The sequence below is a fragment of the Chelonia mydas genome, chromosome 9 (assembly GCF_015237465.2).
Source record: "Chelonia mydas isolate rCheMyd1 chromosome 9, rCheMyd1.pri.v2, whole genome shotgun sequence".
NCBI classification, from domain to species: domain Eukaryota; kingdom Metazoa; phylum Chordata; order Testudines; family Cheloniidae; genus Chelonia; species Chelonia mydas.
In genome coordinates, this window is record NC_057855.1 from 94,622,929 (window position 1) to 94,636,875 (window position 13,947).

At 42.7% G+C, this 13,947-nt stretch overlaps 1 protein-coding gene across 5 annotated transcripts in view; it reads left to right on the forward strand.

Annotated features, from left to right (window-relative positions):
* ATP11C (ATPase phospholipid transporting 11C) overlaps nucleotides 1–10,807 on the forward strand; it is a 119,089-nt gene extending 108,282 nt beyond the window's left edge. For 3 of the 5 annotated variants that reach the window (XM_037908068.2, XM_043521775.1, XM_027822543.3), the window contains exon 29: nucleotides 6,964–10,807. In XM_037908068.2, coding sequence (XP_037763996.1) covers nucleotides 6,964–7,104 — 141 coding nt within the window. In that variant the 3' untranslated portion in view covers nucleotides 7,105–10,807. Of the gene's footprint in view, nucleotides 1–2,590; nucleotides 2,682–3,867; nucleotides 3,973–6,963 lie in introns of all 5 variants that reach the window. The other 2 variants (XM_043521777.1, XM_043521776.1) reach the window with 2 other exon arrangements.
* The last annotated feature ends 3,140 nt before the right edge of the window (nucleotides 10,808–13,947 follow it).

Here is a 13,947-nt window from a genome sequence, read left to right on the forward strand (position 1 = left end):
TTCAGTCGTATGATTCTATGTTAACGAAAATGAAAAGTTCATGTTCCCTGCTATGTGCTTCTGCAGTCGTTAAAAACATCTCTGCAACATCACATCAGAGCTCTTAGCCCCGTCCTTCTACAGCTCCACCACTTCCTCCTCCTCCTCCTTTACTGGCACCTGCTAATGCTCAGCTACTTTAGCCTGTCATTCTGTGTTCCTCCCATAACTCATGTATTTATTTTCAGAGGGGGTATATTAGCAATTTAGGTTCAAAATTCTGTTTGCACATCTCTAAGCAGCAGGTTACTAAGCAGTCATTAGTAATGTAATGACCCGCAATGTAAAAGAATGTTAGTGTCATTTAAAACATAAATGGTTACATTGAGTTTCATCAGAATTTGTGTTCAATGAAATCGTAAAATTACTTTCAAATACTGAAGTTTAGGAAGAAGAGATTTTTCTCATGGTGCTCTGGTATCCTTTTCTGTAAGCTCTATGCACTTCTTTCAGGGTAATTTTTTTCTCTGGTCTCTGTATTTTGACCAAAAATTGGTATTTAACTAAATATAAAAATATCAAAGTCTTAAAGATGTTTCCTTAAAACACTTGCTAGATTCCCTTGGCACAATATTGATAGTGCAATACATGTGCCTATGAAATAACAAAATCTGTGAAACCAATTATTAGTGTTCAATTTTATAAGCAATGAAAACTGTTGGAATCTTTGTTATGTTTATCAGACAGGTTTCAACAGCCAGTGTTTGTTTTCCTTTTAACTCTTTATTACATTGGTTCTGAGAACATTAATGGGTCAGAACAAAGACGAGAAACCCAGTATCTGACTCTTCTTTAAAAATCTGTGCTTATCCTGTGTTCCCTTCAGTTTATAAAGAAGGCTAACCAGCTTGGTGGGTGGTAGGTGACATCCAATTCTTAAGACCTTGAGTCACCATGTTAGAATTTTTCTTTTCTTTTTCGTTTTTTGTTTAAGACGCTAAAAATATAACCTAATGACTTCTAGGAAGTTAGACTGGCCAATTTCAAAGGAAAAGAATGGTTTAATCTCAGCAGTGGTGGTGAGGAAGTTTCCTCAAGGTGGGAGAAATGTGGTATAATGAGTCTGGTGATTGAAGACACTCAGGTCTAAAACCTCATCCCATTGACTTTAGTGGGAGCAGGATTTGGATCTTGTAGGAACTTAGGTGACAGCATCTAGTAGATTGGGAGTCTGGTGCCAAGATTTCCTTCTGGGGTAGAGTTTGGTGGGGGGGTCGTTCCAGCTTTGCATTGTGTCCCAAAAGTTAATCATTGAAAATCCCTGGGCTGGTCTGTGCGTAAAAGGTGCGTCCTTGACCAAGCTGTGGCCAGGCCACTGTTGATCTGGCTAGAACTTCCTCACCCAGGGTGAAATCCTGACCCCTCTGAAGTCATTGGGAGTTCTGTTGTTGACTTCTTTGGGGTGTGTCTACACTGCACTTTAAGCCTGGGACTGCGGGACCTGGGATTGTGAACTAGATGCATCCAAGCCTGTGCTTTAACACCCACACTGCATTTTAACCCGGGTTTACAGTTGCTGGACCCAGATCTCACAGCTGTGCTAACACATCCATATGGCACCATGCAGCCCTTCTGACTTGGGTCTGCAGCTTGACTTGCGTCCACACTGCAAAATAACAGGGCTTGGACCCAGATCACACCGGACTTGGGCTCTGACCCAGTGCCCTAGCCAGGTCATAGAACCTGGGTTCTGACTGCTCACTGACCCACGTCAGACTGATTTGGGTGTGAACAGCAGGGGAGCTTGGTCTCAAACTGAGTCAGGGCCCAGGCTTCGCGTCTGCAGTGTAGATGTACCCTCCGGGGACAGGATTTCATCCCTTGTGCTTACACAGGCAAGCAATACACCTACCATCCAACATAGTAGTTTGGTGGTTCCCTCCTTCAGCAGGAGTGGGGCTGAAGCCTCGAGCCCTGGCAGCTGTGTGCCGGCTCTTGAATTTCTGAAGATTGTCGTTATATGGCTTGGAGGGTTAGTAAGTTTGGCCACCCCGATGTGTATATACATAAAAAAGACAAGATGGGGGTTTCAAGATGTTATGTTTCAAGTAGCAATACTAAATTGTAGTCAAGAGTTTCGGACATGAGGGTCTAAAGTTAGACGCTTGTATCTGTAACTAGACGCCTAAGTAAGTGGCCTGATTTTGAAAGGCGTCGAGGAGCCGCAGCCTCCACTGATTTCGGTGGAAAATCCACTTATTCAGGTGCCTAAACTTCCAACGTGCTGCCTAAGATTTCAAAAGCCAGTGCGTCTGAATAGCAAGAGCAGTGACTCCTGTCTCTCCTTTGAAAAATGGCGGGTGAAATCCTGACCCCATCAAAATCCATGTGATTTTTGCCCTTGACTTCAGTGAGGCTGGGATTTCACCTGGAGCGGTCCCATTTTTTAATGTTTCTCTTCAGTGCACTGCTGTTCACTCGGCCTGTATTTGTCGATGCTTCTCTGTGCAAGTGTTTTGAAATGCAAAGTGCATTCATGTTTTCTTTTGGTTTCTGCATTTCTCTCTCTCTCTGCTGCCATTTTCCACCTTTTTGTGCTGTTGCGAACTAGGTAACGAAACGCCTTCCTTCCTCAGGACCATCCACTATCTTCATGCTCTCTCAAACTTCCAGCAATCACAGCTTTTCTTGGAATGAATAAGGTGATTTCCTTTCTCAATCAGTACAAGTTTGCTTGTGCTGCTGTTTTTTCCTTCTCCGAATGCATAACCATGATAACCTGTGGTTTTTAGATCTGCTTGTGCAATAAACGGTTTTTTAAAGGTACCTTTTCATTTAAATGTATTTTGTCTACCCCTTTCCCTTTGGTGTCGCTATCCTGTTATTTAAAGCTTTGCAACAACTTGCTGCACATCAGCTCAGCTGTGCTTGTTGCATGCATCCTCATTATTTAATACGACCCATAGGTGTGCATGGTGCTTGACAGACAGACAGACGTAAGACAGGTTACACCCTCAGGGGATTTACAGTCTGCATTTTGGACCAGATTGTCAGCTAGTGTAAACCGGTGCAGCTCCATGGAAATCCATGGAGTTGTGAGAAATAACTGTGGATCTTTCCCTGTCTTTACATACCCACTTTTCCCCCGTAGAGCCTGTTTGAGTGCGTTAGATAAAGCTTTCTTCGAAACATGGAAACAACAATCTACTTTATTTTGATTGTGCTCCCAGTTATTTGATTTGTGTGCAAACAGTCCATCTCGCACTTGACCAATTCTGTAGGCTAGCAGTAACTTCTTGAACACATTCCTTTGGCTAACAAAACAATATTTACTTACATGACAGTAAAGAATGTATTTTGCTATTCGTAAAAGCTATAAAGTTTCGACAAAATAAACAAAGATTTTGTACCAGTTACGCTGAGTGCAATTCTCAATTGCAGCTGCTCTCTATGGGGATGGTAAGATACCAGAGCATTTTATGCATGTTCCTAGCTGGTTTCATTTTCACCTTGCTGTGTTTGCCACATACTTCTCAGTGTCCAAAAATACTACTGCAGAGGGTGATGGATTCTTTCCCTCTCCGAGAAACTTCCAAACTTGGATGCTCAAAACTGGGCATCTAAATAAGCGGGGGTGATCTTCAGAGTTGTGGCACACACCACTCATATTCACCAAAGGTGCCTTACTCTTCGGCACTCATACTTGAAAAATTTGGCCAATATTTCATAATCTTGGCATTTATAAATCATGTCTTGGGTTAGTCTTTTTGATTATTTACCTTAAAGTTTTCTTACAGAATGATTCAATAAGGCTTCTTTTATTTGTTACACCACTGGGTAGATGAACATTTCTCATGTGCTTTAAGTATTTTTGCCTCACTATTACAGAAAAAACTGAGCAATAGGAAGGAATCTGATTCACTGTCGTCCAGACCTTCTGTCAGACCTCTTCTTTTAAGAACATTCTCAGACGAATCTAATGTATAGTAACAGGTACCCTGTCCAAAAGAATTGGGATGGTTTTAAAGGCACAGATTAACCAAATGTTCCAAAAATCAGTTAAAATATAGGTTTTATAATCTTCTCAGTTGTTGGTGTGGGGCACCTGTCTTTGCAAAACATAAAGGTGCAATGCTTGGTGTACATTTTAATCTTTGGAGCTATCTACACAACTTTTTTGAACCTCAGTGGATGTGTGCAGATTCTTTAGAGTTCCAAGCTCCCACTGTATGTAATTAAAATGCACAGTATAATTGGCATAAGCCAAGTTTATTTCAGTAATATTGAGACAACTGAGACTGAACATACTGTCAGTAAATTATGTTAACAGTGATCATAAAACTTTAATACTCATGTATTTGTAATGAAATGTCCAAATCCCAATGATTAAAATTATTCCATTATTGCATCTGGATCAATTCAAAGGTTATGGGTTTGGTTTTTTTGTAAGTGCATGCTTTTCTGTCAGAATTAGAGAAAGAAATGTTAATGTATGTGAACAGAATTGAATCTAAACATGTACTGTATTTGATTATATGTACAGCACACTTGTGTTTGTGTGTGTGTGTGTGTGTGTGTATAGACATATAATTACTATAGTACATGTTTGGCTTTTTAATTATCATGTTTAGAATCACTCTCTATGCCTCTAGCTGTAGAAATCGATAAAAGTGCCAAATTTCATTCACACTTAGAAGAAATGTCACATAGCCGGGCAGTGCCAGGTGCCAGCACAAAGCTGCAACCTTCCTACAAATGTCTTCTTGTTCCTCTTAAGGTATTTGTATATAAATTTGCAAGTAAGGGAGCCATTGAGGCAAATAGATTCCAGGTTAAAAAGCCTACTTTTACTGGTCTTTGTTAGTAAATGTTTGTGCTAGTCTGGATGTTCATACTCCCAAGTATTAACCCTGCTGCTCCTTAGTGTAACTATTCTGTACCGAAACAAGGATTGCTGTTCTCAGTACCAGCTCGGACACTTACTTTGAGGAAGGAGGGGGTCTTGTCCCGAATGAAAGATTGCTTACCTATAAGTCTACCAGTGGGCTAAAAATGGAGGGTACTGTCCTTTATAAATGCCCTTATTAACAGAGCCCTAAGAATAAAAATGTCACTTCCATTTAACTCCGTGATTGTTCTACACCAGTGGCTCTCAAACTTTTTTACTGGTGACCCCTTTCACATACCAAGCCTCTGAGTGCAACCCCCCATATAAATTAAAAACACTTTAAAATATATATTTAACACCATTATAAATGCTGGAGGCAAAGCGTGATTTGGGGTGGAGGTTGACAGGTCACGACCCCACATGTAGTAACCTTGCAAGCCCCTGAGGGGTCCTGACCCCCAGTTTGAGAACCCTTGTTCTACAACCTCCTGGACTTAGGGATGCTGCATGCTGTTATTTTCAAGCAGTCTGATTCATTTGGCTCGGTTGCTGTCTTTAATTTTTTTCCTCTTTTGATGGACCACGCAGCCTGGTCAACATACCAGATTAAATAAATAGACCTGCAAATGGCCCACCTCCTCTGACAGGACTATAGGCTGCTCTGGGGTGGGGTGTTCACATGTACTAGGCCCGGAAGTCTGCTGATCTCATTGCTAGTTGGAATCCCATTGCACCCCTGAGTGTTCTCTGAACTGCAATGGTGGGTGGGGCAAAGTCACACTGTGTTTGGCTGAATTTTGCAGGAAATGTGTCACCAGCTGGGGCAGTTCTCTGCCACCCAGATTTTTGTTTTACGCCAGGTTCCATAGAGATGGCTAGGTTTTTAAATGTTATCACGGTTTTGAGGCACAGAAAAACGCACCAATTTCCACTCCAAAAATTCTTAGTGAAAACAGGCTGTTTCCACATTTTCAGCAATCCATGAAAAATATTTGATATTTGAGGGCGTCATTGTTCCAAATAATTTGCCCATCTTTGTGTGGACGCCCTGAGGCATACAGCCTCTGCAGAAGGTCTGCGCTCCCCACTCACCTGGGGGCAGTGCAGGAGCACTGAAGCAGTGATGGCAACCCTGATATTGCAGTAGCCCCTGTCCCATCAGAGCACCAGTGTGTTGCAGACACCCAGCAGCCAAAGGATGGCTTGATCATCTGAGCCTCACGTTTTGCATAGTTGGTTGCTCTAAGAATCCTGCTAACAAGATGTCGGCTACTTGGAAGCCCAGTTTCCAATCCCAGCAGACTGTGGTTGTTAAATTGTGTGCCACGCTGCTTACTTTGGGGGAAGTCTTATGGAAGAGGGGTGTTACATGCATGTCAAATATTTATGCCTGTAGCCAGCTTCAGCCATCTGATCACTCAGATCTGACTGAGGATCTTCCCACAGAGACATTACCCACTTCTTCAGTAGTTAAATGCTGCAATAATTTTTCCATCTGGGAAGCATATTGCTTCCTAAATGTTCTGCTTTTCAGGTCACATACACTAGCCAGTGAGTTTTTCGTGCCTTATTCTACACCTCTTGATGGATATCAACCTCTTTCACCTCCTGTTCAACATGCACATGTGTGCATAGAATGACTGAATAAATGTAATGTTAGACCAGAAGCAGCAAGGAAAAAAATCAACTTTAAAAAAGGGAGGAAATTCCCGGTAGTCTACTAAGTGCTATTCGTTGGGAAAGATCCCATCCTTCCTGTATTACAGGAGTTTCTCTTGGTAAATATTTGCCTGCATTAACATCAGATCAGATGTGATCGGTTCCCTTCACAAATTAATATGAGAATCCCAGGGGAGAGCAAGTCAGAAGTTAATCCTTGACCTAATGTAGCGTTTTGAAAACCGTGCAAATTCATTTGTCACACTACTCTCTCCCCTTCACTGTGAATGCAGTTTGGCATTTTATCACTGTCTTTTTATCACCATTCCTATTGTTCTCCTAGCAAATTCTAATACTTGGCTGTCTAGAATAACACAACTATGATTTTTGGAATGTAAAGATTAAAGTAAACCATCTTTTCCCTTCTAATTTTACAGACTGTACCCTTTAATCTGCCTATGCTATTGTCCTACAAACCTATGGAGAATGGATACATTTCTGAAATGAAGATCAAAGACGCTGTTACTAACTTGACACAACAATACCATCTCAGGGTACCTCAAATGCAACAACTTTAAACACTGCACCTTTTCGTGCTGCAGGACAAGCCGTGTGTTTGAACTCACAGTTCTCCTTTAAAATGACACGTATTGTAAGCAGCTTTGCTGACCAAGCAGCTGCGGCCCTTATTTTTTCAAAGTCTGAAAATGGAAAGGTCTGGGACATAAGAAGTCCATGGAATCGGGAGTGGAGAAAAGGACGTCTAGAATTCCATAAAAATGGAACAATAGAAACTTTAGAGACACATGGATGCTCCTTATGCCCAATGAATAGAAGGAGGTTCCTCCATTACAGATTCATCCAACAGCAGTGAATGGCCACTAAAGTCTTATTCTTTTGCCTGACCAAAGAAGTAGCACAGCCTTTCTGCTTAATCACAGTCTTGTCCAACTCCCGTGGAAGACATTGGAAAGGCTCCCATCATGGAAGTTGGGTTGGACCCGAAATTAGAACCGTGTTCTGTCGTCTTGCACAGCTCCCGTGGCTGCTCGTGAGAGCTGTGCACCAGCAGCTGAAGCCAGGAAGTGATTGTTAGAAAAGTTCAGCATTTAAATCCACGCAGCAGAAGTACTTGAAAATATTGACGGACTGAGCTGTTGATGGTGTGAAATGTTCAGTTGCGAACAGCAGGGTTAGAGCTGTTTAAATGTTCTCTGTTTATTAAAATGCAGATGCGTGTGTCAGCCTGAACATTTCTGAGGAGCTGATCAAAATATTTGAAGAGTTTTCATATGGCAGGACTTCTTTTCCACGTTACCAGGTTTGTTTCTGGAACAGGAGGAAGACATAATAACTAACCCTTTCCCCTTCTGTATTGAAAATACACAGAATTCCTTCATTACTCATGAAAATCTCCTTAGTCAGGAAAGAATCTTAAATAAAAGTTGTGTTGTGGTAGGTTTTCAGCCCAAGCTTAACTGGGCCTCTGTAGTTATGCTCACACTTCTGTGAATGTAATTGCAGTTGTTTCGACACCTTCAAGACCTGAATGGTAGTCACAACCGGGCCTTAAGTGACCCATTGACATTGATTGTGCTTGCAAATAATACCAGATAAATCTGCAATCTTCATGATCTGCATCAACAAAAGGGGAGGTCAGTTTAAAAATAAGTAAATAAATGCATCTGGCTCTCTGAGTAACATTTTACTGGGTTCTAAAATCCGCAGATTTTTTTTAAAAATTGTAGGTTAAGATGTTGATTTAATAATGCCACGTGTGCACAGCAAAAAGGTCAAATGCTGGGCAACCAACTTCTGGTTGTTTTTTATTATTCAGGAAAACAATACCACTTTGATTATAAAAAGTCCTGAGTGAGCACAGATTAAGTGCAATTGGCATTTTATTTTTTGAATGATATTTTCCCACCAGGTTGACTCCCCCATCATCCTGTATGGCCCAGCTGTCCCTGTGCCATATAAAGCAAAAAAAAAGACTTGGGGTAAAAATTTTCAAGGTATGGAAGTCCCATTTTCTTGGGCTCCCAAGTCTTATTGCAAGTCAATGGGACTTAGACTCCCAAGTCACTTGGGCACTTTTGACAATTTTACCTTTAGGCTTTGCTTTGCTCATGCCCAGAGAGACTAGAAATTAGGGCTGGACAGAAAATTCCCATCTCCATGAAATATCGATGAACAACAGAAAAGAATTTTGCAAAAAATGATTTTCCCTTCCCTCCCTTCAAAAAGTTTGGAAACTCTAAACCTGGAAAGGAGTTGGCGCTACTGTGATCAGAAAGCCGCACACCTGATTCTATGCCTGGTAATAGCCTTGGTTTTAAAAAACACCGACCGGCTGTTCAGTCTCTTGGCCTCTCTCCTGCTGCCTCTGAAGTAGTTGGGACGTTTCCTTAGGGGAAGCTGGATCGGGTTCTCTTCCCCCCCATCCCCAGTAATTGCAGGCAAACCCTCATCTATATCTAAGCAGTCACACAAAGCCTGCCATTCATGGAAAGCAAGGGGAAGGAGCGGAAACTGCATGCGAGAGGCTTCTGCCACCCCTGCACGTCATGACTGCTCTATGCTACTCAACATGGGATGGGGGGAAATGTGAGCAGGCCTCGTGGGTTGGACACCCCACAGCTCCTAAGACCCAGCATGGATGGGGGAGTGCTCAGCCCCATTCACGGCAAAACTGGCCACGGCTCAGCCCCTCCTTGCTGAGGACAGGGGCGAGGATTGCATTCCCCTTCATAGTCCCTATAACCAAGACCCTTTTTCCTTTGGCTCATCGCACGGGACTAGAAGGAAGCCTTAGCTCTTGTCTGGTCACCAGTGTTGATTGCTATCATGTTGTGCCTACACGTTCGAGCACGAGGGGCACATCCACCCGATACACTGACAATATGGTCTGTTCGCCAACTCTGAGCTTTCTGCTTCAATGCACAGTTCTGTTTGTTGGTATGTTTACATAATCTTCAAAATGTGGGCACTGAAAGGCAGATTTCCAATGATCTGAGACCATTCCAAGTCCAACGCGGACCGCCTCCCTCCTGGTTTGTTTCATGTAGCATTCTGCGTTGTTGGGATCCAATTCTGCTCCAGCTGACGCCAGCTGAATTTTTCCTTTTGGCTTCAGCAAGAGCAGGATTGCGGCATGTTCTCAGGAGTACTGATGGAGGGGGTAGGGGGGAATAACTATCCTGCATTTTAAGAGTAAGCTTGATTGGAACCAAATTTTTCTCTTTCCATCTCCAAATAATTAATTCTGGTGTAGAGTGAACCATTCACTGTAGACGTACATCTGAAACCAAAACTGATGTGAGGATCCACAAGGATGGGCTGGAATTAACACCAAACCTCTAGAAGACCGGCTGTAGAGTGTTGGAAATGCAGGTTGGCTATCTTGAGCAAGAGCCTTAGCTAGTGTATTGGTGTAGGTCCACGGACTCCAGCAGAGCTATGCTGATGTACACCAGCTAAAGGTATGACCCTCCGGATTCAAAATTAGCAGACCCCACATCTGTTGCTCCTTGGGGACCTGTGGTATAAGAGAGAACAGAAGAATTAATTCTGGAATTAGGGAAGTCCTGCAGCTGAGGTCCTGCCAAAGATTAGATAACTCAGAATGGCAATAATTTGACAGTAACACAGTAATACCGTGATTGTTGTTCATATAAAACAATACAAGTTGTATTGTTACGGCACATTTCAGTAATGAGCTAAAAGGTCAGTCGGAGCTTAAAGGTGGAAAATCTTGAAGGAAACCGGTTAGTGTTTCTAACAATTCCCTGCAGATTAATCACACTGATTAGTGACACAGAAAGTTAAGAAAAGTAACTAGACTCGCTCGAAGTACTAGTGAACATTTTCAGAAACTAATCTTTGTATGAGGATAGTATAAATTGTCAGGAATTACATACAAATTGAAATGCAAATTTGCCTACCTACCTACCAGTGGAAGATACAATTAATATCACTGTTGTGCCACTCATCCAACTTCTCAGCTATGGGGGTTTTTAAAATATGATTGCCTATAAAAAGATGTAACTAAAACACAGTTGATGAGAAGAAACATTTTTCAGCTTCTTTTAAAAAAAAAAAAAAGGGACTGCAAACTTACTTCCTCCCCTCCCCACTTAAAATACAATTTTATACATGTGTTGCTTTATATAACAGATATTGAATGTGAATGTTACCTTTTATGAATGCAACTTGCCCTTTTTCATGACAGAAACTTCTGTTTGAAGTAATCAATAAACTTTGGTATGTTGTTCTGATTAATATTTTTGCCTCATCTGTCTCCTGGGATGCTCCTAACCCTCATTTGCAGGAGCAAGTAAATGGTTTATCATAGAAGCAAAAGGTGCAGTTCTTAATGCAGGAGGTAAATGGGGAGAGGTGTGGTCGGTTACACGTAATACACAGTGCTTTATTCCTCACATAGGGCCTGATCCAACCCCTGTGGGAGTCAGTGGAAAGACGCCCACTATCTTCAGTGGGTACTGGATTGGGTCAACAGAGCCATACGTAATTCTCCATGGGCAGCTCCCACTGCTGTCAACAAGAATGACACACAAGGGAAGAGTATGGTAGCCTCTACCTTACTGTATCTTTTGTCAATCCACTAAATAGTAATTCTACTAATGATAAATAAAACACTGCACATCTGTAGCTATTGCTGTGGACACACATCCCCAATCCACAAATAATGCCCTGGGTCAAAATATAAAAACCTGGGTGCTTGAGTTTAGATGCACAAGTACTTTCATTTTCAGAGCTGCTGAGCACCCAAAGGTCCAACTTAGTGGGAACTGCAGCTGCTCAGCTCCTCAGCAAATCAGACCGCTTAGCTAGGCACCAAGTGTGAAAATGTTGGCCTTGATGCACAATGTTATATACTGGGGACTTGGGTAAGGAGTAACTGAAACTATCAGCTGGTTTTCAGCTCCCAGCAATCTTGTCTTCCATGCTACAAGCACAGCAGAGAAGATCAGAGCCCGATCTCTAAACTGCCTGGAGTTGACGAAATGCAGGTTAGGATTTGTGCTAATGAAATTCAGTGTCATTACAAATTGTTGGAGCAATTCACACGCTGTGTGTGTTTATTTTTAAGATGAGTGTGTCTGATTCAAATTAAAATGTTTGCCAAAAAAAAAAAAAAAAGCTTAAGAAATTATGTTTCTGCCTCTTTAATTATTAAGCTCCTGTGAACCATCGCAGGACAGATGGCGGAGCTATTTAAAACTAAAGTTAACCTTTACGGAGTAGCATGTACTATTGGAAACCAAATATACATGTTGGGAATCTTAATAGTCTATTGTACTGTATATTATACTGTACTGAGTGATAGGTAAAATGATCTGAACAATTGCAAAGGCTTTTTATCTGAATTGGCTATAAGGAGTGGCAGGAACAGAGTGGGAGTAAAGTTAGTGGTGTGAGACTTATGTGAATTGCCAAATACTTCAGAAAGCTCTGAACCATCGCGATAACGTTTAAAATATCTATTTAATAGCTAAGGCGGGCAGGGGTACTGAGCGTTCTCCCCCTCGGGTGCTTGGCTGGATGGTTTCTGCTCACATGCTCAGGGACTAACTGCTCACCGTATGTGAGGTCAGGAAGGAATTTTCCTCCAGGTCAGATTGACAGGGACCCTCGGGGGGGGAGGGGGTGTTCACCATCCTCTGCATTATGTGGTGCAGGTCACTTGCCAGGATTCTCTGGGTGTATCTCATTTAATCATTTCCCTGCTACTGCGGGGGCCTCAGGCACTGGTGCACCTTGGTCCCTCCTATGCGGTGCTTGGGGCACATAATAGTCTGGTCTCCTGTGGGTCTCATTTATGTTGCTCTTATTTCTGACGTTGGGTTTGCTGTTGGGGTGCTGGGTGGTGTGGGTGGGTTGTGCAATACAGGAGGTCAGACCAGATGATCTAGTGGTCTCTCTGGCTTTAAATTCTAACTCTATGAATTAGAGAAGTTTTCGAAATGAGACATAATGGGCATTTCCTAATGTTCAGACCTTTCTTTTTTTTTTTTTAATAAGGACTTTTAAGGTCAAGTTTTCAAAACGTCAAAGCCCGCTTGCATATACACCAGGCCTTCACACCCCTCACTCCATATTTGTTTGTTTCAGTGCGATAAGGGCAAAAACAGATCCATCTGCATCTCCGTGTGCATATGTGTGAGAGAGAGAAAAGGTGGCCTTCCTGCAGCTGCTTGTGGAAACATTACAATCTGATTTCAGGCTCGCTTTGAAACTTTTGAAATAGTGGGATCTAAAGTGGTGAGCTGACTCTGCAGCAGAAGACTTTGCAGACTGCAACAGCATATTTCCCCCCCTCATGTACTAGTATTTATAGCAAGAAAGTAAAGTAAATGAACCTAAGCAGGGTTCCAACTCAGTCCTCGGGCATGGAGTCCAACCTTCCCAAAGGGGTTAGCCTCCCCTCTTTACGTCAGTCTGCCCCAAGCCACAGATGGCTGATGCGGTTTAAAGCATGGCAGTTTCCATAGCCGCTGGTACGCAAGGGAGTGATGTGGCCGGCATCACATCCAATTGCCTTTGACTTCCCTAATCCTATTGACCAGGTACCAGTTTTACATCTGGATGAACTGGAGCAGCCTTTCCATATGCGATCCAATGAGGCATAAACCTACAACCTCCAGGATTATAGCTGAACGCCTTAGCCATTGACTTCAACAGGGCCGGGATTTTACCCCAGCTACTTAAAAGATTTTACCCCAGCTACTAAAGGAGTTGGCGGATGTGATTGCAGAGCCACTGGCCATTATCTTTGAAAACACATGGCGATCGGGGGAGGTCCCAGATGACTGAAAAAAGGCTAATGTAGTGCCCATCTTTAAAAAAGGGAAGAAGGAGGATCCTGGGAACTACAGGCCAGTCAGCCTCACCTCAGTCCCTGGAAAAATCATGGAGCAGGTCCTCAAGGAATCAATTCTGAAGCACTTAGAGGAGAGGAAAGTGATCAGGAACAGTCAGCATGGATTCACCAAGGGCAAGTCATGCCTGACTAATCTAATTGCCTTCTATGACGAGATAACTGGCTCTGTGGATGAAGGGAAAGCAGTGGACGTGTTGTTCCTTGACTTTAGCAAAGTTTTTGACACGGTCTCTCACAGTATTCTTGCCAGCAAGTTAAAGAAGTATGGGCTGGATGAATGGACGATAAGGTGGATAGAAAGCTAGCTAGATTGTCGGGCTCAACGGGTAGTGATCAGTGGCTCCATGTCTAGTTGGCAGCCGGTATCAAGTGGAGTGCCCCAGGGGTCGGTCCTGGGGCCGGTTTTGTTCAATATCTTCATAAATGATCTGGAGGATGGTGTGGATTGCACTCTCAGCAAGTTTGCAGATGACACTAAACTGGGAGGAGAGGTAGATACGCTGGAGGGTAGGGATAG